Source organism: Hibiscus syriacus, unplaced genomic scaffold (assembly GCF_006381635.1).
Source record: "Hibiscus syriacus cultivar Baekdansim isolate YM2019G1 unplaced genomic scaffold, ASM638163v2 tig00110794_pilon, whole genome shotgun sequence".
In the NCBI taxonomy this organism is placed as follows: Eukaryota; Viridiplantae; Streptophyta; class Magnoliopsida; order Malvales; family Malvaceae; genus Hibiscus; species Hibiscus syriacus.
This window is the reverse complement of record NW_024062865.1, coordinates 1,097,752-1,124,517: the sequence shown is the minus strand read 5'-3', so window position 1 is coordinate 1,124,517 and position 26,766 is coordinate 1,097,752. Positions and strand designations below refer to the sequence as shown.

General features: G+C 35.7%; 2 protein-coding genes and 1 pseudogene across 2 annotated transcripts; 1 reads left to right on the top strand and 2 right to left on the bottom strand.

Annotated features, from left to right (window-relative positions):
* Positions 1-193: 193 nt before the first annotated feature.
* On the bottom strand, positions 194-8,223 carry LOC120141229 (sister-chromatid cohesion protein 3-like). Its single transcript, XM_039156161.1, has 21 exons — positions 8,061-8,223; positions 7,739-7,958; positions 7,327-7,439; positions 6,980-7,072; positions 6,424-6,584; positions 6,093-6,329; positions 5,842-5,986; positions 5,556-5,734; positions 5,310-5,455; positions 5,100-5,218; positions 4,207-4,380; positions 3,892-4,053; positions 3,624-3,824; positions 3,403-3,540; positions 3,113-3,316; positions 2,889-3,033; positions 2,544-2,650; positions 2,262-2,396; positions 1,352-1,614; positions 1,142-1,266; positions 194-902 (listed from the first exon to the last, which is right to left on the bottom strand). The coding sequence occupies exons 1-21, from the start codon at positions 8,106-8,108 to the stop codon at positions 664-666; spliced, it is 3,354 nt and encodes a 1,117-aa protein (XP_039012092.1). The 5' UTR covers positions 8,109-8,223; the 3' UTR covers positions 194-663.
* A 1,018-nt stretch (positions 8,224-9,241) lies between these two features.
* On the bottom strand, positions 9,242-12,135 carry LOC120141230 (annotated as a pseudogene).
* Positions 12,136-17,609: 5,474 nt separating this feature from the next.
* Positions 17,610-19,935, top strand: LOC120141231 (rho GTPase-activating protein 2-like). The gene is made up of 4 exons (XM_039156162.1): positions 17,610-18,069; positions 18,645-18,765; positions 18,860-19,210; positions 19,304-19,935. The coding sequence occupies exons 1-4, from the start codon at positions 17,738-17,740 to the stop codon at positions 19,835-19,837; spliced, it is 1,338 nt and encodes a 445-aa protein (XP_039012093.1). The 5' UTR covers positions 17,610-17,737; the 3' UTR covers positions 19,838-19,935.
* The last annotated feature ends 6,831 nt before the right edge of the window (positions 19,936-26,766 follow it).

Below are 26,766 nucleotides of genomic sequence, written 5' to 3'. Positions count from 1 at the left end.
TTTATTTATTTTTCTCTCATTTAAACTTTATTGAGCTAACCAACCATGTTCCTGTTTGTCATGTCAAGGCGTGGAGAGCGCAATTGATTCCCCAATCGGAATGAGATACTGCATTGTTTTATATCAGAGCACTGTATACTATTCTCTATTGTCTCAACTTCCTTTAATACTCCAATGGATCGGGCAGGTCTTAGGACATAAAACCCAACTATTATAATCACAATCACATGAGCGGAACTCCGCGTTTTCCACCAGCAATTAGCAACCACAATAACCTAAAAGTAGAAGGCATCCTAACATAACATTTCTAACACAAACTCACATTTGAGGACACTACTGTATCCGAATCTATTTCCACTACACAAATCCGTAAGTTACCATGTCATACATAGCTGGGGGGGAAAAGATAGATTAGATACATCCTAGATGCTTCATGTGTGTGACCTGCATTTTCTAGTTTCCATGCACGACTTGGAGATTGGTCTTTCGGCTGAAGATCCAAATTCTATTGTGTTGTTTAAAACGCAATCTAAATTCTTCTCTTTGCCCAAAAAATCTTTCTCCAAGACAGTCATGGAAATTATAAAATGCATTCCATACCTCGCATATTTGAAGGTTAATTATCAGTAGCCGTTGCACAGAAGATCCAGTCCTTTACTTGTCTCAGTTTTCTTGTCTCGAGACTCTTAATGACCTCAACTTAGCAGAGGACTTGAGCGAATGTATCAGAGGAGCATTATCTTCTTCCTCGTCTTCCTCCACCTGAGCATCTTCTTGATCTGACGTGTTAATTGAATCCTCTTCTTCACTTGAATTACGCTCATCAAAAAGTCTCCTACCCTCAATATTTCGCCGCTTCCTAGGACGACCCCTCTTTCTTGCAGTAGTCTGTTCCTTCTTATCTGCAAAACAGCAGCATGATTAGCTTTTAACTTGAAATCCAAAGAACAGAAGCATTGCTCCACAATGATGATAAAAAAAATATACTTGTTTACACATGTTTAAGTGGTGTTATCACACATTTATTAAGAATTGTTTTTTCTTGTGGCCTTATATTAAAGTTAGATAGCTCCACCTATGGGCAACTTTATACTTCACATGAAAAAGACCAGAGAATAATTGATATGAGACTCGATAGTACCATGAATCCCGTCATTCTTTGCACACTTCTCTTGCAAACTATCATAAAATGTATTATAGGGGCGCCACCCGCTTGGATCCTCTTCTGTATTTACATTCTCTGTCCTCTTCTGGACATCTTTCAGACTATAAAATAATTAAGTGATGCAATGGTCAGTCCCAGTTTAAAAATTGAATAGAACGTTTTACATTACATAAGAGAAATTCTTACATGTCTCTGATGTCAGGTGGAGGAAGTCGAGATGCAAAATGTAGCACAGAAGCTTCCAGAAAAGACAGCTGTTTTGGAGGTTTTTGAAAGGCATACTCGATGCCTGACTTAACAATCTTTAAAATCTCGGGCCTGTGCTTGTTCCGAGAAGCACCAACGAATGTTCCAGCAAGCCGAGAAGCCAGGTTCTTGCACTCCTGGAAAGACTCGCTTTTCAAGGATTCATCATCACTTTCAGAGAGTTCTAAATGTCGATAGTGGGCCTGGTGAAAAAAAAATGAACCATTGAAAGGGATACACAATTAGAGAAAGAAACAAAACAATGTTTCCACCGCATTTTAATTTTAGGATGATCAAAGAAAATGCTCCTACCCCTATGTAATCAATATACCACTCCTACAAATTCTGAAGAATAGATCTTCGATTTAAGTGGACAACACTAAAAACTCCAAAGAATAGCTTAACTAATTCCATTCCACTTTAATCATTTTCAATAAGTATGCCAAACGTATTCTTAAAATAGAGCAAATAAGGAGATTTCAATCACAAATTATTTTCCACTCTTTTCTACTAAATAGTCTCAATCAACCTATCTAAAAAGCCCTTCCAGTCATTACACCCAACAAGTAGCAGGCCCTTGATTTTTGCCTCATGTCTATGAACCCAAGAAATAGCTTTACTTGACTGTTTTGATGCTGAACCCCAGGGCCATTAGGCACATAAGGTACTGCATAACTGGTGATGAAAAATAAACAAAATCCCAGATGAAAAATAGCATGCAAGTATATGTTTTTCAAAAGACATGTTGAAATTAACCCAGGCAGAAAAAAGACAGAAATTGTAGTTTAGCACATGAGCTGTGGCATCATTGATTAAATTTCACCAAAACATTTGAGGTAGAGAATTCTACCCTCTTCAAAGCTTCTAAAAAAACTCCAGAGACATCATTTTTTTCCTTCAAAACTGTGATCAGATTCTTTACAATCTCTGCAATGCCAGCTCCATGCATCACAAAATGAGAAATTACCTCAGGAGCAAGATAATCCTGCAGTAAGACCCGATACTTCTCTAAATTAAGAAAAGATATTATTGCGAGCAAAATTTTAAGCAGACTTTCAGGAATAATTTGAAGCAACAAAAAGTTTGCCCAGAATGGAAGAAACAGGTGTCAAATTCTGCAGCATACTGTTACCTTTGGGACTGTATCACTAGCAATCAACTTTGCAACAACAATCATGACATTGTCTCTATTTGTATCCTCAATATACTCTTTGTTAATATCTTCATCTTCTGTGTCATCTGAATATATGCATGCAAGGTTTAACTAAAATTAGCAAATAAACAGCAGTGTGAAGTTTGAACAAATTCTCATCGAAGTATGCAACCAACATCTAAAGGATGCAGCGAATGACAGGCAGAAAGCAGATAAGAGTTACTTGCTCCAATTGGTTTCACCTGGAAGGTGACTGCCCCATTAGCAGCAAGTTAATTATTTCAAAGATTGAGCTCAGAGAAGGAAATGAAAAGAAATTGCCACCTGAAATTTTGAGCCGCTTCTCACAAAGGGTCCAAAACTTCTGAAGAGTACGAGCATCAGGACAATATCCTAATCTTTCAAGCTTTGTTGACGAAAAAACTGTCTTCCTAAACAGAAACCAGATATCTGCTAGTATAATACAAACCTGGGTCATTACATAAACTTCATTAGATAAAATCATCTTAGGGATATTTTAAATTCATATATTATGGCAAAAGGATTACCCAGCAGGCTAGCTGATTTCCTGAATTACTCCCTTCCCTGACTTCAGGAGGAGTATTAAGAAAATACTCAAGTTCCTCCAACAGGGTATCACGTTTAGACAGGAGAGAGCATAAGCTTCCTTCAGAGACAGTTTCAAGGTTTATAATAGAATGAAAAGACCAGGCTACATCCATTGACATATTCAGCAGCAGAAAACTAACAACCTAAACGAGAATGAGTGTCATTAGGAACAAATGCAAAGGACACAAAAAACAAAAAACAATTTTCAGAATTTGCTCATTTAACTTACTTCATCATCCAAGTTTCTGAAGCTGCGCAAGATTGTAATACAATCTCCATAAATTTCCTCAATTGATGCAGGCCTCGACAATTGAAGCTCAAACAACCTTTTCAAATTCACCAGAAGAGAATACTCATCCTCTCCATCCTGCAAATTTAAAACTTATTAACCTTATATATTTGATGATCAAGGCCCACAATCAAGAACAAAGGGCTCAGATGGAAACATACAATCACTTCTTTAGTTGCAGATTTAAGCTTATCAAGAAGCTCATCCTCAAGCTCCTTTAGTTTGTTACGAGAAAAATCTTGCAGCTCTCCTCGACTCTCAGTGGAACAGAATGTAATAGCCTTAACACAAGATCTCAATGCATCCTTCTCACCGTGCTTGAAAAATGCATCTTTGATGAGAAGAAGAGTATTTCTGAAATTCTGAAAGGGAAAACACATCAGTTGGTGTTTAATTATTTAGACGCTAACAGGCAACTTCATTGCCTACCTGCTCTTGTCTCTTCAGAGAATAAAGCTCAAGGTTCATATATACAATAATCTCGACCAATGATGAAATTTTAACCTTGTCAACCATGAATTTACGAAGAAGTAATGGGTAGTTCTTCATCATGGCAACAGTTAAATCCCGCCTATTGTTTTCAAACATTTCCTGACATTTAAGAAAAAGACAATTTGAGCTTTAGTCTTCTTTGTGAGTGGCAATACAGAGCAGAGAAATCATCAACTAGTAATGCAAAATAAAACATAATATTGTAAATAAATCCTTATATGTGCTGAGGAATAAGAATAAGAAATTAGATACTCTTTGAGCTTTATTGAAATATTGCTTTCGATTGTCAGAAGCAGGCACAATCCTCTCTCCAACAGCCTTTTTAACAGAAGCAAAAAGAAGCCTAGCCAGGTTTGTTGCATCTTCATCAGTAAGTTCTATTAATGGATTCTCATCCAAAAGCATGGAAATGATACACTTCCAATCCTGAAAGGAAAAACCAAATTGCAAAATTGGCATAGGTGGTATATAATTACGGCATATCAATTTCTTTGAAGGTTTATTAATAATGAGGTAATTGTTACTCAGAAGCAAGAAGGCCAGATTTATTCAGGTGGGTGTGGAAGCAAAATATGTAAGTTCACTCCCAGGACATTCCATCTAATTAGTTTTCTCCATAATGACAATCAAGTGACCATTGGCAATTTTGAAAGATCAAAATAGAATACCTCAACCATTCACATGCACCACAAAGACGAAAAATGTCCTTCGAACATATAAATTTGTACAAGTGAAACTTTCTAGAACTTAGACTAATTAGTTTGTTAAATCATAAGTGCTACTTCCATTTTTCTTCCCCGTGAACATTGTATACAACAACTACTCTACCCGACAGGCCTTACTGCCCAATATGTGCCTATTTCCCCCAGTCCCCAGTCCGTCGTCAATCAGATTGAGTAGGTTTGAACCTACGTTGCTATTAATATTCATTTTTCTAAAAGCATCCATGTTTGATATCCATGTTAAGACACATTCCGGATATGAATACGAGGATATGACTCTCCAAGGACCCTCCAAACACATGAAATAACTACAAAGAAATTGAACATACCGGCTTCTAGCACTCACACCTAAGTACAAGTAACATAGTTCCTCCTAATACCTCACTTTACCTATTCCATAATTTTAGGAAAATTACAATATACCTTCATGGCTTTCATGTACTCCCAGACATCATCGATAACATATGCACTTAAAATGGGATCTGTTGAAAACTCCCGTAATATCTGCAACATTCTGCCAAGATGAACCTCACTCTCATTGCCTGGAAAGGACAAACATTTATGAATGAACAGTAACTGATACAATCATTTGTGAACAATGGATAATTAAGTCTAAAGAAGAAGAAGAAAAACCTTTTGAGCCAGATTGGGAACTGTTAAATTTTTGTTCAATTAAGTGATCATATACTAATTCTCCTATAGCACGCCTGATTTCTGGTGGATCATCAATAAGTAGATCATACAAAGAACCCAAGTCGTCATCTGGTATAAGCTGATGCCTGCAAAACACAGAAAGATGCAATTTCAGTGGGCGGACATCTCCAAAACAAAATTAGCAATAAAACACAGGAAATACACACATATATAAGGAGCGACTACCTAAGTAATTGTTTTACAAGCCCTATTGCGCATACAGCCACGGAAACATCAACGTCGTCAGCAAGCTCAATCATCCGGTTAGAAAACCTTTCAGTAAAGAGACTAAGAGTGGGCACGTTATCCTCCACCTCATAGATATTTTGCAAAGCAAGGACAGCAGCTTTTCTTACGCCAGCACTCTTCAAAAAGAATAAGATGAGAGCAAAAAATAAGAGCACATTGGTTCATGGAGCATTTAGTGAGACTAGAAATCAAATATTAACCCAACTCGAGTAGCAAATTTTACTTTGTCATTTAGAGTCCATCCAAGGTACTTCAAGTATAGATCCTGCAAGAACAATGTAGGATATGACAAAATCCAAACACCCAGTGACCGTATGCATGACATTCTGATATTAGGGTCAACATCTCTATATCGATGCACAAACAACCTTCAAAAAAGCATAATGTGGAACGTCAGATACAAACGAAACTAGTTATCCTACAGGAATTTATCAAGAGATACTTAAATTGATTATAAATAAATAAATAACTTACCCAGTGAAGATTTTGCGCATCATCTCATCTATTACAAGTTTCTGCTCATGAGTTGTTGACAACCTGCTATTTAGTGATTCCACGCGAGGTCCATCAGGTCTTTTCTTCCTTTCAGCATTTAACTGTCTTTGAGTAGTATCACGCTGTACAGCAAGCCTTTCTGCTACAGAAATGAAAGATGTGACTAGCTGGAGACCTATCATGGAAGCAACTTGACGGTAAACCCTTGGAGGTGTGCTGCTCCGTGTCAATAACAGGCAAAAATAAAACATAATAAGCCACATCATAAATGCAGTACAAAAAATAACGCTCACATAGGTACTGTACTAACCATGACAAGGCAATTATATAGTCTATGCACTTGTCAAACAAATCCTTATCAAACAATGGCCCATTCTGGCACTCAATAACCAAAGTGTCCCAGAATGAAACAAGATTCTCCTTGAAATTCTTGAATTCCTTTTTTGAACTCTGATAATCTTCAACTTCCCCCTGAAGTTTCATAGTTAAGCCAACGCATTTCGTTGAAGGTTCACATGCTTGAACTTAAAATGGGTTATTAAGTCTTAGAAAAAGATGGCTATGAATTATCAAGTAGCATTAATTAATGCAGAGTTAAAGAAACAAGGGAATAAAGATATGCTTTTAAAACTGAAAATGAGGTATTTTGGAAAATGTTAAACCTGGAGAAAAACACTAATGTCATAAAAGTTTTTGGGTGCAGAGCACTTGATACATGCATTTTTAAACAGATTACCGTTACAGAAAATATATTGCGACCATATCACCCTTGTTATCAGTGAAACTCCACAATAATCCAACCACCCTCCTTCCAACGAGAAAAATGGGAAACATTACATAAAGCAAAGAAAACATGAGTAGGATACTTTTCTAGCAAGGTTGACAAGAGCAACCACAACATCATCAACATCAGTCTCGTCGAGAAACTCTTCCTTGATGTAATACTTTGCCCCGCATGCCTGCGGAATCATACTCATTCCTATTTAGTTTCAGTCATAAAATCCAAACCGCGTAAAAGGCATGAAATCAAGAAAACCGAAGTATAAGGTTCAGTAATTCAGAGAATTAAGAATGCATCAAGGATAGGTAGGAAGTTTACATTAAGGTTATAGATTAATATTGTGTGTAGTGGGTACTCTGTCTGAAGTTCAGTATTTCACTTGTTTTCACTCTCTAATGAGTAGCATTACTCATATTTTCACACAAAAAATACCTCAAAAAGCATCATGAAGAGTTCAACCATGGCATGTTTTTGATTCCTCTCATATCGCTCAACCCAGCGCTTGACAGCTTGAGAAATATGTTTGCCATCACCTTTGATAACCTCTGATAACAATCACATGCAAACAGAAAGATAAATAGGTCAAATTCCAAAATCAACTATATTAGTAACATCCCTAAATGAATTAATGAAATAGGCACAAGGAAAATACTCTTCAGAAGACAACACTAAACAACGATATAGTACTTAACAGGAGGAATTTTATGAAATGAGTAAAATGTGCAAAACATGTACAGCCAGAAAAAAAACTAAGATGATAAAGCTTCATTCACCCGAACAAATCTCCAAAATGGACATAAGAATTAAAACATTCCAAAATAAAATAATCTTTGAAGCCAATTACCGATTAATATCTCTTCAAATCTGTTCGGGAAATAAGAAGTCCCCTCAGAAGCTCGATGTCGCTTAGTTTTGGGACGAATTTCTTGAAAATCATCTGGTGAGCCCTCCCACTCCCCTGGGCCGGGACTCCCATCGCTGTTCCTTTCTTGATTCTCCGCGTTGTCGCCGTTTGCCTCGTCAGGCTCGTCTCCGGCGACTCGAGTATTAACCCTAGCTCGTTTCTATGCGCACACAAATTTCACCAAAATTAGGTTTGTTGATATACTACATAAGTAGAATTTACACGGCGGAGAAAGAGAGAGGGAGGGAGAGTAGGGAATTACAGCGTGGCGAGTTGTGATTTCGGAAGGTAGCGCCGCGTCGTCATCCATGACCTATGATTTTGAATAACTATAAAGAGTTGACCGGGAAAATTGAATGCGGAAAGAGAGAAAATGTTGTGGGCTAATCGGAAATAGTAATAAACTAAGAATTTCCAGATTGTGTGATATAGGTTTTAGAGAGGGAAACTCAGCAAGATTGTATCGTTTTATATGGAGGGAGACAGGTGCTTCTCAATGGATTGCCCAATATTGAATACTCAAAAATCCAACTCATCTACTATTTCACAACCAGGTGAAATTCTAATAAAAATAGCGGGAAATTCTTTAAATAACAATTAAAAGTGCTTAAACCTTTGGAAAAAGGAAAGTTATTGAAATTTTCGATTCAATTATATTCTTTGATAAATCAAACTAATTAATCTTTTATCATTAATTTTTAAGATATTATTATATAATACAGTCTGATTCTATTATGTAATAATTATAATACTTTTAATATTTTTATAATTTTCCTAAAAATTCAAATAAAACAAATAGTTTTTTAAAAATGTCGCATCATAATATTTTGCGATATTAATTAATCTTAAAAATGAATTAATTAATTAATTAAAATAATGAATTGATGGAATTTTAATTTATATAAATTTAATTGGATGGAATAAAGTTTAGAAATTTAACTAATTTTCAACGGTTGAGAGTTTTTGGAACCCAATTTAATTAAAATTATAAAAACTTATATTTAAGTCGATCAACTGATCGAATTTGGTTATTTAAATTATCACGTCATTAATACATTAGTAAGGGAATCACACGTGTATTTTTATAATTAATATAATAATAAATTTAACCTTTAATATGTTTAAATTCAATTCTAATTTTGAAAATTTAAAATCAAATAAATATGTCTATGTTTTTTTTTTCAATTTGATCCCTCTCACTCCTTTGTTGCCTATTCGCTTTATCCATCACACAAAAAACCACCATCACTTTTGCCCTGGTCTCTTTGTTTTTCTTCCTACTTCCTCCCAGAGCATCCTCAAATCGAGCTTTCTGTTTCTTCTCGCCTCCTCAACACATCCTACCCCTCTACTGTCGTTGTAGCCACTGCACTGCTCCAAGCCTATAATGTAAATTTAGGCAACTTAACTTCAATGACTACCTCCATCTATAGAAGACGAGGAATTTGAAATCAATCAAGATATTCTGAAGAGCCAATGGCATAAAGTAATTGTTACGGTCATAACTATACAGTACAGCCGATAAAGCATAGAAGTGTACGCTAAGTGACATTAGGATGTGTCGGCCATGGATTCAATTAGGAGCTGATAACCTTCTGGCACGGCCGTCTGTGTCTCAATGCACTCTGCAAGTGCAGGAACATCAGAACCAAGGCCATGAGACTTGGCTAGAAATAGAAGCAAATGAAAATCTGAAATTCTCTTCACAAATGGAAGACTCTTTGTTCTATCTAGATGGCTCTTCAGGGCCTTCGTTGTCACAAGGTTGTTTCGGTTCTCAATGGGGAAGGTTGAAGAGAGAGGTCCCTGCATTTCCATATTAGTTTTAAAGTAAGTTCTTATGATTTTATAAAGTGAATAACACAGAAACGTGAATCTGCAGAAAGTCAAAAAGTATGCATGCATAATCTAAAATACCCCTAACCTTTCTATTTCTTAGAAAAAGGCTGAAGAAAAAAAGAAGAGAAAGACTAGTCAATAGATGATGAGCATTGATCTGACAGAGATATTGCCCTGTCCAGGCTAAGAATAAAAACATTAGAACCAGTGAACCACTACTGTATCCTACGTTAGATTAGCAGCAAATGCAGATGGAGTCCTTTAAGGCACATCACATCTCCGATGGCAGAATTAACATGTGACGATGTTTTCTAAGCCTTGGACTCCAATGGGTATATTGCATACAGTAGTTAGTTACACATCTAACATGGGTATTTTCAGTTATTTAAGAAGTGATTGCCGAGCTTCCTTGCTTGCAGGGCGATACCATCATTGCCAGGTATAGTTCCATGAATCTATTTTTGCGTGACATTTCATACATTGGAGTAACAACAACGTACAATTCAAATAAAACAAGTAGTTTTACAACAGCAAGACAGTGCCTAGTATCAGTGAACTACAAAGACAATCTTTGTGATCTTTACTTGGGGAACTGGGGTGGGAACATCGCGAGAGAGGTTACAGTCAGGCAAGGCTTCTTAACAGCATGTAGTGCGAAAATTATCTATTTCAAAAACCTTGCAAGTCATGGTTGTCCCTCAGGCACTATATCAAGAAAAACCTCCATGCAATCCATAGGGTTATAATGATCCCAAGTAATCAGTGCGTATCGGACCATGTTAAAATTCCATACAACAAATGACTTGCTTGAAGGAGTTGAATTATTGGCTATTTGGCTCCAGAAATAGTGGCAATCAATCAATAGCATTATTAGCATATATAAAAAAGAAACTAGATGATTGATTGGTCATACTTGCAAAGATATGACCCCGTATTCCCAAAGCCATACTTCAAATTTTACAGCAACCTTTGACAGCCTGAATTTCTAACCTCGGCTGACTTGAATAGCCAAAACGTTTTTATGATACTTGATGAATCATTAACCGTTAGTTTATCACTTCTATCATGTAAAACCCCTAGCAAATCTTAAATTGTGAACAAAATGCAAAGCAGCCTAAATATACCAAGGTTTACTAGGAGCAAGAAAACAAGTCTCTTTCATACCAAAACCTCTCCTTGATGAACACACGTTTGCAACTTCACCCTTCCATGGGAACACTTAACAATAACCTCTATTGCTAGCACTTATAACCATATAAGTTACTTTCTTCTTCACATATATGCAAACTACATATACAACATTCCGAATAATGGACACAGCCACAATTAGTAATCATATAAGCAAATTTTACATGCATTGATAAAATCAGATAACTAGGAAAAAAATTACGCACCTGATGATCGAAAATCTTAACAACGACCAAGAAGAAATCATTATCAACCTCCTTAACATCTTTCCCACCGACGACAACATCTTTCTTCATCTTCGAAAGCTTTGGATCATCATCCTCTCCAAACTCTGTAACAAACCATCCATCCTTGCATAACTTAACACACATATCACTCATTTGGAATGCCTCAAAGTGCACATCTGCAGTACCATCTTCATTGGCTTCCAGCTTCACCACAACAGTTACCCACTCTTTCAGCTCACTCTCGGCATGAAGCTCTGCCGACTGTAGAATCTCTTTGTTCGAAAAATTGTAGTCCTTTTTGTCTTGCATTATCGTCTGGATAAAAATAAACCCCACTCTCTTCCTCCCTAACCCTGCCGCAATAGCGTCAGCCAGTTTCTCTTCTTCGGGATCCCTTAAAAGAACCAAATCATCTTCCAATCCTGTTGAGGCGGCTCGTAAATGAAATCAACTTCCACCTTACCTTCTTCCGAGACAGTGCCGTACATGAACCCGCCTCGTTTCCTAGCAAACGCTAGCGTTTCGTTGGCGTATTGCTGGAAAGCGTTTGCGGAATCGCAGTCGAAGGAAACAGAGTCACAGTGAGCCGATTCCTGCCGGGTGATCCTGGTTTGTTTAGCGATCAGGTCGTCAATTGTCATCTTACGGCCGAATGAGCCGGAGGGAATCACAGTGGGGCCGCCGGGAACGGTTCGCTCCCCGTGATTGTAGAGGAATACAATGGAACCGTGAGAAAGTTTCAGGGCGGAGAGCGGGGTGGAAGGGTCGGCCATGTCGGAGAACCGTAGGAGGTCAGCGGGGGTTTTAGCTAAAAGGAGATTTTGATCGGTGGAAAGTGTCTGGTTCTGGGTGGGGACTTGGAGCTGGGATTCAATTACAGTCTTTAACTGGGAGATCGCTAAGTGAGGGCCGTCGATTTGGATCCGTTCGAGGCCGTCGCGACTGCGGATTCTGACCATCATTTTCGAACAGAAACTGAGGCGATTAGAGAGTTAATTGGAGTTTGGCTGAGATGTGAGATAAGATGGAATATAGGGATTGAATCTTCTTCTAGATTATTATCGGAACAGAAGCTTGGGGTGAAAGAGTAAGGAGATTGGATTTGGATGAGAGTTTAAAGTTTTTTTTTTTTTTTTGCTGAATGCTTGCTGTATGAGAAGACGAATAGGAGTAGGACAGACGGTGTCAAAACGCATCGTTGTGGACCTGCAAAATGTCTAGCAATTTCTAAGTACGAAAGGAATGAGGTTATTTTATGTTTCTTTATTTATTTTTTAAAGTGTTTGTATTTTATTCGTATTTATTTATTTATTTATTAATATATTTATATTATTTTATTTATTATTCGATAACATGTTCAATTGTTCGTAAACATATTCATTTATATGTTCATAAATGTGTTCGTTTATATACTCACAAAACAATTCATTTAGTGTTCTCGAACAAATTCATTTAGCATACATGAATATATTTATTTATTGTTCGTTTGTATATTTAATTTTTAGTTTTTCTTTTTCATTTGCAAATTTAAAGAAAAATGATAAAATAATGTCACTAATGCTTAAACTCCTTAAAATTCATAACTTAAATTTCAACTTTTATCGTGTGTACAATTTAGCCTCTAATTTCACCAATATTTAAAATAAAATAAAAAATCGAGTAAATGAACTTGTTTATGAATATAAATGAAGAGTCGATAAACGACTTATAAATGAACTTATAAACAGGCTTGTTCGTTAACATAAACAAATAAAACATACCTTTATTAAATGAACCAAATTTTTTTTTACCATATTCGCTTATTTAGCTTAACAAATGAACATAAATATATGTTATATGAACAATTCATTGAAAGCTTAGATCCATTATTTAAGGCGATTATCGAGCAGATCGATCGTGAGTTAAGTGTTCGGCTAGTATTTGTTAAAATAACTTATTGTTCAATTTAATTTGTTGTTCTCTAAGTTCAATGAATTTTTATTCAAATCGTGCTCATAAAAAAATTGTTGCTAGGCTTGATAAGTTACTCGTTAAACTCATCAAAATTTTCATTTTATTTTTAATTATATGTAAAATCTAATAAATTAGTAATTTAGTTTTTTTTTTGTTTATTAGAAAATGAATAAATTATAAGTAATTATTAATTAGCAATTTAACGTATATCTTATTATCTAGTAAATTAATAATTGTTAATTAGACTCAATTTTGTAATTGAACAATTACACTTTGTTCGACTCGTTCTCGTTAAAAGAAAAATTTGTTGCTCAACTTGTTTAATTACTCATTAAACTCCCCAAATTTTGTACCCTATTTTTTTAACTGTGTAAAATCTAGTAAATTAATAAATTAGTATTTTTTGTTTATGAGAAAATTAATAAACTATTAGTAGTAATTAATCAGTAATTTAGCATATTTCTTGTTATCTAGTAAATTAGTAATTATTAAATAGGCTTTATCTTTTTAACTAAACAACTTTTTAAGGTGATTACTAGAAATTTATATAAAAAATAACGAACTGTTATCAAACTTATCGAGACGAGTTGAATATTATTCGACTCAACTCGTTAAAATATTTAATCTAATCAAATTGAATAGAACATTGATCGAATCAAATTCAAACAACACAAGAACAACTCAACTCATTAAGAATCCCTAGTTTATAGATGTTTGATTAAAACATAAAAACCGATGGTTGGATTTAATTAGTTAACACGGTTTTTTCGGTTTTCCATATTTTGGGATTATTTTTAAACTAAAAAATTAAATCCATTGAAAAACCAACTTACATTTATTAAATTTAATTATTTTTTCGGTTTTCCATATTTTGGGATTATTTTCAAATTAAAAAATTAAATCCATTGAAAAACCAACTTACATTTATTAAATTTAATTATTTAAATGTAGTTATGATATAAAATGCAAAATCCTATTCAAACTTAATATAATAGGTCCAATCCAACTTAAAACTCCCAGTTAAAATAAAAAATTGTAGATAAAAAAATGATCGGTGAATATCATAAATGACACGATAATAATGATTGTAATTTATGGTTTAGAATGTAATTAAAATGTTTTGAAAATTTAAACATAAATTTGCTATTTGACAGTGTTTACTTCAATATAAATTTGAGGTGTGTTGCATTCACATCCAACGGCTGTCGCACTTTGAACATGAAAAGTGCACCTATCACGTTTATTACATAAACCGTTGAAGTAAAAGTAACAAGGTCAATTTGTCTTGTTCGTAGCTGCCGCACTTTGGTATGACAATCCAATAGGTTTGGATGGAACTTTAGCATGCACATCCAACGGCTGCGAAAATAGTAAAGAGCTTTAGTTCATAGGACTACAACATACAACCAATCAATAACTAAAATAAACCAAGAAGATCAGTTAATAATTCATTCAAAAGGAGGTCTTAATAAATAAAGGGAAAGAGGTTCGTTCATAGTCACTACAAAAGCTAAGGCGTCAAATGGGTTGTTTAAGATATACATTAGATGCCAAATACAACATTACCAATTGCAAATGCATTAATGACCTACCCTTTTAACATATAATTGTTTATAATGCTCTATGTTTAATGTTCCTTAATAGCCAAACATGATGAGAATCTAAAACATATAGCGGAACTAAAATCAAAGGACCCCATAATTCTTGTAAATTCATTGCATGTTAGTAATAAAATACATTATAAAACATAGATGACACTGCAACAAACATATATATATATATGTGTGTGTGCTATAAATGAAAGTGCAAATGTGCAATGACCGGGAAACATATCAAGTAACTGCTCCAAATATGCTACATTGTCCTGATGTCTTTCGAGTTGTGTGCATGCAGAATTGTATTCTAAATCTATAATTCAACACATATTCAACTGAATTTAATATATTTTTTAATAAAAACTAAAAGTTGCGTGCATGTATATGTCTTCTAAAGCTATGATTTTATTTCTTTATTTTTAATCAAAACTTTTAGTACTTCTTATGAAAGATTCAACTGTAAATTTTTCAAAACATGTAAAAATCAAATTAGTTCACGGTATATCAGTCCCATAATCAACATGAACTTATTAAAAAGAATACGAGCTCACAAGACTCCAAAAGCCACAGGTCGGATAAATACAATTCCTAGTAAACTAGTACCAATAGTCTCTCGGATTGATCCTAGCGATTTCACTATGTCGATACTCACAACCAATTCCCTTATTTAAAGAAAAACCAAACAAGAAGATAAAAAAAATTTAGCCTACGACCCTCTTTCACTTATTTTATGATGGATTGAATATCTTTCATAAGGAGTACCAAAAGTTTTGATTAAGAAGAAAGTAAGAAAATTAAATGGTTTTGGTTCAAAACTAACACTGAATATCCAGATCCTTGACATGCAGTTTCAGAAATATAAAAATTTCAACAAAAAACATACAATGCGAGCTGAAAATGGGAAAGTGCGAAAGAGAAAAAGCTTACTTCCGGATAACCCAAAAGAGAAAATAAATATCTTCTTGCAAGTGAGGGGAGAAGCTAAGAAATAAACGTAACCGATGTTGCATTCCAGCAATTCTTCATCTATTTTTTCTTTGTAAATAAAAAGTTGAAAGACAGAGCACTGCTTGGGTTTACAATTTTACATGGTGGAAAACTGAAGAACAAAAACCAAACGAGAGTGCATGTGAGCGAAATAGACTGAGAGGAGAAGGCGTTGTTTGAGATTTCATTATATTTAATCATCTGTTGGAAAATCTTTAACCACAATGATTGAACGAATAAATTATTATATGTCATTTATACAAAATAATTACAATTTTGTTGGTAGCTTTCAACAATGATGCTTAATTCATCTTAGTAGTATTTGTCAACTCTGCATTTGTAATCCCATTTTTTCTCACAAGTATTTCATCGAACATCTATGTTTCACCTGAGATGACCCGTATCTAATATTACACCTTAAATCGTTGATGGTCCCGATAGTCCCTTAATCTCTTAGTCCCTTAGTCGGGTATTTTCTCAATGTACCCTTATTCAAGTCAACACCTCCACAAAATTCAAAGTTAGATTAGAATTTCCCATTCATCCCCGACTGAAAAGTTATGCTGGAAATAAGAAGAGAGAAGCGAAAAAGGAAATTCGAGATCGAAAAGGATTTTGGGGTTTAGAATAAAATTAATGATTATGTCGTAAGTTTTAAAAGTTAGGGACTTAAATGCAAGCGCCTGAAAAGTTCACTGATCATATTACAAATGTACTAACGGTCGTGTAACGGCGTCAAACGGTCGGTACGTCGGGATCATATTGCAAACGGACTAAATGTCGGATGATTGTATTGCAAGTTTTAAAGGTTGGAGGACATAAATGCAAGTTTTAGAAAAGTTCAGTGATCATTATTATACTTTACCCATTTATAATTACATCGTACTATTAAAAATAATTTAAAAAGAATGAAATACGATCGACGGTGACTGGTTGGAATGATGAATAGAGGGGATTTGAAATTCGAATGGGTAGGATCTTGGAGGGAGAAAGGGGTTTCGTGAAATGGACGTTGGTGAAGGTGGGACCCATATTGTGATCTCTTGTCTCCCTCCCTCTGCCGAATAATTTACCCTCTTTCGTAAAAACAAAAAAAAATCTTAAAATTAGGAAATTCACCAATCCCATCAACATTAAATATACAACATGTGTTAATCTAAATTAATTAAAATAAAAATTTTAAATATAAAAATCAAATAACTCCTCATTTATCCCATCTCATATTCATCCTATTAATCGACATAGAATAGGCGGTGAGAAGCAAAACAAAGTCCCGAAGACTAACACAGAACTCGTGTCTCCCTTAACTGCAATGACCAAACTGTCCTTAATACCATTTCCACCCTCCACTGAAATTAAAATTTAAACGATTAAATCAAAATTGCGGCAGCACGTTTTCCAACAGACGAGAGCTATCAGGTTGTGAGTTATTTTTGGGATGAGAAATTATTTTAAGAACTAATCTACAAAAAATGAATATAGTTTGGACCACGCTCTACAGTCTTCCAATTCCAATTTATTGGGAAATGCTTCTCCCCTTCTCTCCATTTAAAAAATATTATTATTCGTCCAATTCTTACGAATTAAAATGAAATTATAATTTTATTATTTCGATAGAAAAAATCATGAAAAGTCGCAACCCTTATAAAGTAATTATATTTCAATCCATGACTTAATAGAGTAATGCATTTGTTTTAAAATACGAAACGAGTTGGCATGGAACAAGGTTTATAAGATGACTAATATTGTAAAAAACCCAAAAGGGATTATGATTTAAATGATTCAGAATAGTAAAAAAATACAAATAATGACTTAATTAAATTTAGAAAATATTAACAGCATTGACACACGTATATTAGCATAAAATGTTGTTTATTTGGATACAGGGCATTCTCGTAATATTATTTCAAGGAGGAGGTATATAAGAATTTTCACAATAGATAAAGTTAAAAAAAATGATGAAATTTTGAAAGATAAGTGTCCGTTAGCTAGCAGGGAAAGAAAAAAAAAAACTTAAAAACTCGCAGACTTCGAAATAAAAATATTGTAAAGGCTCAACTCTCTTGAATGCAACACAACAAGAGAACTCCCATACAAAGTTTAAAGCCTCGTGACCTTCGAAGAGAGAGAAACCAGCGCATTTACTTAAAATGACCGGTCTAGTGATGGTGACCAAAGGGGGTGTCTGTGGTGGCGGTGGGAAGGGAGGAGTTAAAGGAGGAGTCAAGAGCTGCGAGGAAGAGCAGCAGAACCAGATATCTGTTCTGGCGCTGCTCTTGGCTGCTTTGAGGAAATCTATGGTGTCTTGTCGAATCGATAGACAAGATGATGTAATGTCATCCACCACCGTTCATCATATGGAAATCGGGTGGCCAACTAACGTAAGACACGTCACCCATGTCACCTTTGATCGTTTCAATGGCTTCTTGGGCCTTCCCGTTGAGTTCCAAGTTGAAATCCCCAGTCGGGTACCAAGTGCCAGGTTAATTCCCTTTACTTCTTCTTCTTCTTTTTTGCTTTTTTGGGGTCAAAGATTTCAGCTGCGTTTTGGTCCCTTTTTTTAAATTTTTAAAGTTGAAATGTTTGTGTTCTTGTGCAGTTTAGATCTAGAAGGGTAAAGGAGTAGATTTTTAGCAGTTTTTAGCTAAAAAATGGTAGTTTTTAGCTGCATTATAGCTGAACTGAAGGTCTTCTAAGAATTTAAACATGCCATTTTTAAGAGATTTTTGAAATAATTAAGCTTTGGAGAACCAAAACCCAGAAAACTTGGAAAGTTTTTGCCTTCTTCAAATTTTCTATTGCAAAGCGGTAAAAAAACTGACCTTTTGACTTTTGAGTTGTATCTGAAGAAAATAACATTATGTTATTCACTGTTCTATTTCCAAAATCTTATTGCCAAGATATTTGGATTTTTGTAAGAAATTTCCTTTGATAATACTTTTTTACTGTGTACGCTTTGGATTCTTTCCTTTTTGTTGAACTGATATTAATTTCCTGTTTATCGTATTCTTTGATTTGTACAATGTGATCCTTAATTGCATGTCTTTTCTCTTACAGTGCTAGTGTTTTTGGGGTCTCAGCGGAATCAATGCAATGTTCCTTCGATTCCAATGGGAACAGCGTCCCCACTATACTGTTGTTGATGCAGGAGCGGCTTTATTCGCAAGGAGGATTAAAGGTTTTTAATTTTGATAAGTACATATGATCTGCCGAGTCCGATTAACATCATTGTGTATCCAATTTATCTTATTCTCCGGTGATCGGTTTTGTAGGCGGAGGGGGTTTTCCGGATAAATCCAGAGAACGGCCAAGAGGAGCGTGTAAGAGATCAACTGAACAAGGGCATTGTGCCTGATAATATTGATGTCCACTGTCTTGCAGGCCTTATAAAAGCCTGGCTCCGAGAGCTTCCTTCGGGGGTTCTCGATGGACTTTCCCCCGAAGAGGTTCTCAAATGCAATACTGAAGAAAAGTCTGTTGACCTAGTGAAGCAGCTAAAGCCTACTGAAGCTGCACTGCTCGATTGGGCTGTTGGTCTTATGGCGGATGTCGTCGAGGAAGAGGAGTCGAACAAAATGAATGCAAGGAATATTGCTATGGTTTTTGCTCCGAATATGACTCGGGTATGGGGGCATTACTTTCCTCGAAATCGTAAGAATTTTATGATGTGTTAGATCAGGTAGAGATGCATTCAACTTTGGTTTTCTCTTGAGCAGATGTCTGATCCATTGACGGCTCTGATGCATGCTGTTCAAGTGATGAACTTGCTCAAGACATTGATCATCAAAACACTACGGAAACGTGAAGAGACGGCAACGGGAGGGTATTCACCGATGTCATCTCATTCGTGTGATGGCCCTACAGATGAGGAGTTTGATAGTCAGCATGAGACGGATACGAGTTGTGAACTGAGACGACCGACGTCCGATTATGATAACAACCTTTACAATAACTGTAGCGGAGATGAAGACGAAGTCGATGCTGATGTCGAGTCATTAGGTGAAATAGAGGAGTTTGTCTCAAGTCAACCGGATGAAAACAAGAATGTCACACAGTGTTTTTCGGAGGAAGCAGCTGATCAGTCCCAGATAGACCATGGAAGTCCAAGAAGTTACACAGATAACAGGAAAGGGAATCCTGCCTTGAGTACAAGTAACGGAGAGAAGAACATTGGCGATGCGGATATGATAGACAAACTCGATGATGAGTCTACGACATCCGACATGTCGTCTATGTCTACTGCCGGCTGACCGATGATTTGACCCTCGGATTATTTAGAACAACACTTGCACATTTTGGGTTGTCTCTCTTCCTTGTAAATTGACAAAGTTGGGGGTTTGGTTGAGCATTAACTTTTGTGTGGTTCAGCGACGGCTGAACCTGAAACCAAAACCGAACTTGGTGTTGTTTATTTAGGATCTCAAACTGTTGTAACATCGACCAGCCTTGGTAGTCATGCTTGCTTAGTATAATATTATTTTAAGGGGCTATATCTCACATATCTAATACATTTTCGTTTCATAATTAATATACGTTCTAAAATGTTAAAATCATTTTTAATATATATATATATATATATATATTAAAAATTAAAACCGCTATAGGATAATGGGAACAATAAAAGTTGAATTTGGATTTTGAAAATTTCAAACACCCATCCCAACATGGACATAAATCAATGAATGTGACTTTGGAAACTCTGAAAGCCTGAAAATAAAGGATCACGACAATGACACGAGGAGCTGGGGTATGGGCTTTTATTAATTTTAGTACCACTCACGGTAGTAGTTGCGGTATTTATAAAAATTAGCTAATCCATATTCCCATATGTAATGGGATAAGAGGAAGGTAGTATAGTAGGCTGCTCCCAACGTCAATTTGAGAATAATTTCCGTAGAAGACCTCCGAATTATGAAATACCCTCCGTTGGACTCAACACCACAACCACAAGGTTAAGAACCTTGTGCTCTACCAATTGAGTTGGATGGTCATTTAGTTGCAGTATCTATAAGGTTATTTATTTTCCTGAGAACCAGTAATATGAATTGAAAATTATCGGTGATTTGTTTAAATTAAGTTATTTTAGTAGTTATAAGATTTACTGTTGTATTTTTAAGATTTCAGATTTAAACACTTCATATATTATCTTATATTCAACTTTGATTTATAGTAAAAAAAGTTGACTGTGATTTACCACATCTTAAAGAGATCAAAACATTGATCTTATATTATAAAGGAAAAAATAGAATTTAAAATTAGTAGCAATTATATTTTATCGGGTATATTTTAAAAAAATAATGTTGATATTAGAATAAACTTAAAGAAGTGTAAATATTAAAGAAAAATAATAATGACCCGTGACACACATCACGACCTACAACATTAATTCACCATTCATGCGGAAAAAAACAAATCCTCAATGTATATTGATGAGAAAAATATTTGAATAGCCTTTTCAATAATAATAATAAGAGAAAATCGCCTCAGTGACCAAAAAAAAGTTATAATATACGATTTTAACCAACTTTTTTTGGATTTGCCAAAATGACCAACAAAATCGCAACGCGAAATAAAAATCGCAACGCGATCCCCAGAATCGCAAATCAGTTTCCAGAATCGCAACGCGATTCTTGAAAATCGCGATGCGATAGTACAAATTCGCATTGCGATTTTCCATAATCGCAACGCGAATATGAAAATCGCAACGCGAACACATAAATCGCAACGCGTATCCGTAAATCGCAACGTGTATCCGTAAATCGCAACGCGTATGGGTAAATCGCAATGCGTATCCGTATATCGCAACGCGTATCCGTAAATCGCAACGCGTATCCGTAAACCGCAACGTGTATCCGTAAATCGCAACGCGTATCCGTAAATCGCAATGCGTATCCGTAAATCGCAACGCGTATCCGTAAATCGCAACGATAATCCGTAAATCGCAACGCGTATCCGTAAATCGCAACGATAATCCGTAAATCGCAACGAGAATCTGTAAATCGCAACGATAATCCGTAAATCGCAACGAGAATCTGTAAATCACAACACTGAAATTTTGGGTATATAACACTGAAATCATAAACTAAATCCCTAAATCGCAACTCATTCCATCTCCATCTATCACTCTCTCCGGCGACATCCGTTCCTATATCCAACGACATCCTTCCCCATCCGGCAACAGGTCTTAGTTTCGCATCTCGTTTGTTTAGTTACAACCATGAAATCATCTAATGTTGATCATGTTTGGATAGATTTGTGTTTTGGAGGGTCATGGGATAATGTTAATGGTGTTTTACAATATATGCCTTTACCCATAAATCTTCAACTAAAATTGTCTTTACAAAAGTTAACTTATGAAACTCTAATGCTACGTGTTTCAAATAAATTGAATTTAGAGCCCCTAAGTGGATTTAGGCTATCTTATCAGAGAAATGGTAAAGTTTATTTGTTAACCGACAATGAAGATGTTGAACGATTCATTGCTTACATTAGTGTTTCACAAGATGATGTTACATTGTATGTTGTTGAACCTAGAAGTAGTATTGTTGGGTCAGTAGCGGGTAGTAATCAACTAAGTTTTTCTCAAAACCCACAACCTTTCTCTAATCCAAATCCCAATCAACTTTCAGCACCAAATTCCGGTTTTCGTATTGACCAGTTAGACGATGATGAGCCAACAGAAAAAATTGTGATTACTAGTCAGTATTCGAAATTTGGTCTTGGTCAATATCCGGACTTTGATATTGGTCAATACACGGATTTTGATGATGTTTCAGAAGAAGAAACAGACCATGCGTGTAATGATATTGATATTGGTCAATACCCGAATTTTGATGATGAAACAGCCGTTGCCGAAGAATGTAATGTTGATGATAATGAGGAGGAAGTTACGACTGTGAATGAACATGTTGAACATCCATTCTGTAATTCATATAATCCTGAAGAAGAAAAAGAAGAAGAAAAAGTCCCCGAAGAAAAGAAAATGCCACGGGCGTATAACTGGAATATGCCAGAATTACTTCAGATACCGGAAGAAGAGTTGATAAAGAAAGCAGTTGATTGTTACACAAAAGTTATTCGTATCAAGAAAGATGATTGTTTTGATACAAAGGAAGACTTGAAGATAGCTTTATATACGAAATGTGTGGAAGATGGCTATCAACTAAAAGTTAACAAATCAAGCAAAGATCGTTTCGAAACAAGGTGTATGATTGACAAAAACTGTACGTGGCGTATGATTGCAAAGAGAATAAAAGATTGCAAAATGTTTCAAGTTAGGACTTTTATTGATAAACATACATGTTCAAGAACCCAAGTTTTTCCTCACCATAGACAGGCAAACAAAAAGGTGTTGGGTGGTTTTCTGGCTGAGTTAATGTTTTTGAATGGCAGGGTATATCGGGGACATGAAATTATGACTGACATGAATGCTCGGTTCAAGATTAGTATATCATATTCTCAAGCTTGGAGAGCCAAATGTTATGCCTTGGAATTGTTGAGGGGGTCGCCAGAAGCATCGTTTGCCCAACTGCCGGCTTATTGTCACAATTTAAAGCTGAAAAATCCTGGGTCGGTAACTCATATCAAAACAGATAGAGATGGACGCTTTGAGTTGCTGTTTATCGCCATTGGTGCTACGGTTAGTAAATCAATATAATTTTGTTGACTCATTTTTGTTAGTTACATGCATTTCACATTTAAATGATTATATTTCTTGTGTATATTATTTTGTAGATTCGTTCGTTTATTACTTGCATGCGCCCAGTTATTATAGTTGACGGAGCACATTTGAAAGGTCGATACCTTGGAGTAAACTTATTAGCAGTAGCCATGGATGCTAACAATGGGATATTGCCAATAGCTTACGGGGTTGGCAAATCTGAAACCTCTGATTCATGGACATGGTTTATGGGGCATCTTAGGGATTGCATAGGTCCTATTAGCAATCTGACAATCATATCCGATAGGGCAAACTCAATTGACAACGCTGTTAGAAGGTGTTTCCCAGATGCTTTTCATGGACTTTGTGGTGTTCATTTGTATAGAAATCTAAAATCAAGGTCTGCTGGTATAAAAAAGCACAAATGGACATACTGGAAGGCTGTAAAAGCTTATCGGGAAGTGGATTTCAATAAGCATATAAATTGTTTAAGACGTGTTTTGCCTCAGTGTGCTCAAACACTAGAAGATGTCGGGTTTGAAAGATGGTCAAGAGTACATCAACTTGGAGCAAGATATGGTTTCATGACGTCTAATAGTGCAGAATCAATCAACGCTCTAAGTCGTCATTCCCGGAAATTACCCATTACTATGTTAATGGAGTTTTTTCGAGCCTCTATTCAACAGTGGTACTACAAGAAAAGAAACCATGCAGGTATTATTTCTTTGAATTCGTAACTTATCATATTTATATATTTTACTAAGTATTGTTTATTTAAATTTACAGGAACATTGGAACATCGTGTTACACCATGGACTGAAAAAAGATAACGAAACGTGTTGTGAAGTCAACGTCATGGAGAGTTGAACCATGTTCAAACACTTTGTTTCAAGTACTGGATAATAACTTAAATGGGCTAGTCGATCTAAATGCAAAGACGTGTAGTTGTATGAAATGGCAAACATCTGGTTATCCGTGTGGCCATGTTATAAAAGTTGCTCTTCATTTAAACCAAGATGATTCAAGCGCATACGCTATGGATTGCTACACTACAGAAGTTTATCGACAGACTTATGCCGAGATTGTCTACCCTATTCCACATCCTTCTGAGTGGGACATACCAGATGACTTACAAACAGTTTTGCCACCAGCCATGGACAGAAGGCTACCTGGCCGACCAAAAAGTCACGATCGTATACCGTCTAAGGGTGAAGAGAAGAAGAGATCGACATGTAGTCGGTGCAAGGAAAGTGGTCATACAAGGTTGACATGTGGATCACCAGTGCCATCAAAATCATCTTTTCCTCTACCAAAATATGGATCCTCATCAAAATCCAAAGCTCATATGGTGTGAACTTTGTATTATGTAAACGTTGTTATTCAGTTGTATTATGTAAACGTTTTAACATTTAACATTTTATGTGTATTATGTAAACGTTGCCATCAAAAGCTCATATGCAAACGTTGTATTATGTGGATTTTATGTGTGAACTTTTAACATTTTCAGTTGAATTAATGACTCAGGCCAACCATTTTGACTTAACCAACTCTTGTTATTCAGTTGTTATCACTATTAGGCATGCATTTGACTATCGCAACACGGAAAATACAATCGCAACGCGAAATGAAAATCCCAACATGAAAATCGCAATGCGGAAATGAAAATCGCAACGAGAGAATCGCAATGCGAAATGAAAATCGCAATGCGAAATGAAAATCGCAACGAGAGAATCGCAATGCGAAATGAAAATCGCAATGCGAAATGAAAATCGCAACGAGAGAATCGCAATGCGAAATGAAAATCGCAATGCGAAATTAAAATCGCAATACGAAATGAAAATCGCAATGCGAAATGAAAATCGCAATGCGAAATGAAAATCGCAACGAAAGAATCGCAATGCGAAATGAAAATCGCAATGCGAAATGAAAATCGCAACGAGATAATCGCAATGCGAAATTATAAACGCATTGCGATTTTCATTTCCGCATTGCGATTTTCATTTCGCATTGCGATTCTCTCGTTGCGATTTTCATTTCGCATTGCGATTTTCATTTCGCATTGCGATAGTCATTTTTGCCTTCAACATAATGCAGATTGAAATCAACAAAATCAACCATTACATTTCAATCAATTAAACAAGCACAAATAAGAATTATGTTCGCATCAATTACACAAATCAACTTTTACAAATCATCTTTTACAAATCAATTAAACAATCAAAAATTGAATCAACTTTTACAAATCAATTAAACAATCAAAAAACAATCAATTAAACTATTGAATCAACTTTTGCAGCTCGACATCATTTTCACGCAGTTCACTTCTGAGATTAACCTGCAGAAACCAAACATTTGTTCAAACAACACTTTCTACGCAAATTATTGAATTCTAATTACTTAACCAAACATTTTCATTTATAAGTATATAAACTTACCAATTGTTTATGGACATTTTTATAACGCGGATGCAGGTAGGCAGCGTCTCGTATATATCGATTTAGCCATATAATGCCGAAACCACAAGCCTACTGCAGCTTTATCTCTATCGGTGGGAGGTAGATACTTGATGCTTCCCGTCGTCAAACGCTCCAACGCCAAGCATACGAGAGGACCACAATCTCCTCTGGCTCCGCTCGTTTGTTGTGGCGCGGTCTCGTCTCTAATAACTGTAATATTGAGCTTCTTTGGCTTCTTGTTTCCAGAACGAGTCCAATAATTGATCGCATCCAAGAATTTAGCCAAATGAGAGCTCCATCCCTTAATAACATCTCTTAAATCAGCCAATGATATGTAATTTATCATGCTGTCATACACTATTGTCTTAAGGGATGGGAGCTGAAGCTCGACGAGAATCCAATGTTTACGTTCCAAAACAGGGATAAACACCTGCAATCATAAGTAATAATTCATTCATTTGCGCACTTATTTCATAAAACCTTTAAACTCAATCTAAAATAAATACTAACCTTATCGACCTCCCACCATGCAGGATAAAGTTTAGCTTGTCCATTGCCCAAATCAAATGATTCATCTCGTGCATTCTTCAAGTGAACGGCGTGAAAAGACGTCGGCATTATTGTATATCGTATATTTTTATTTTTCTTAAGTTTTCTTATTATTAGAAGACGTGTCACCCACGCATCGATATGCTGTTTTACAAAAAAAGACATATATTAGTGACTTACATAAATTTAAAAAAAAATTAATCAAATTGAAATATAAGAAAAATATAAGACTTACCCCCCCATCGAAATAGCCATTGTCTTCGACCCCTAATAATACGCCCCACCAAGGCCGTTCAAGCAACAAAAAGATATCATCGGTGAGCTTGCATATGTCAGTGAAACACCCCTTGCTCCGCTCATGTAGATAAATATCAACTGCGGTCTTAGCCCAAAGGGTGTTATCCAAAATTGTGTCCGGTAGTTGTTCCCTCTCCTCTTCAGATACCGGTATGGTACTGGCCGGTAACTCATACGAGAGCCAACTCTCATCCATCATGTCCGGAACCGGTGGGGG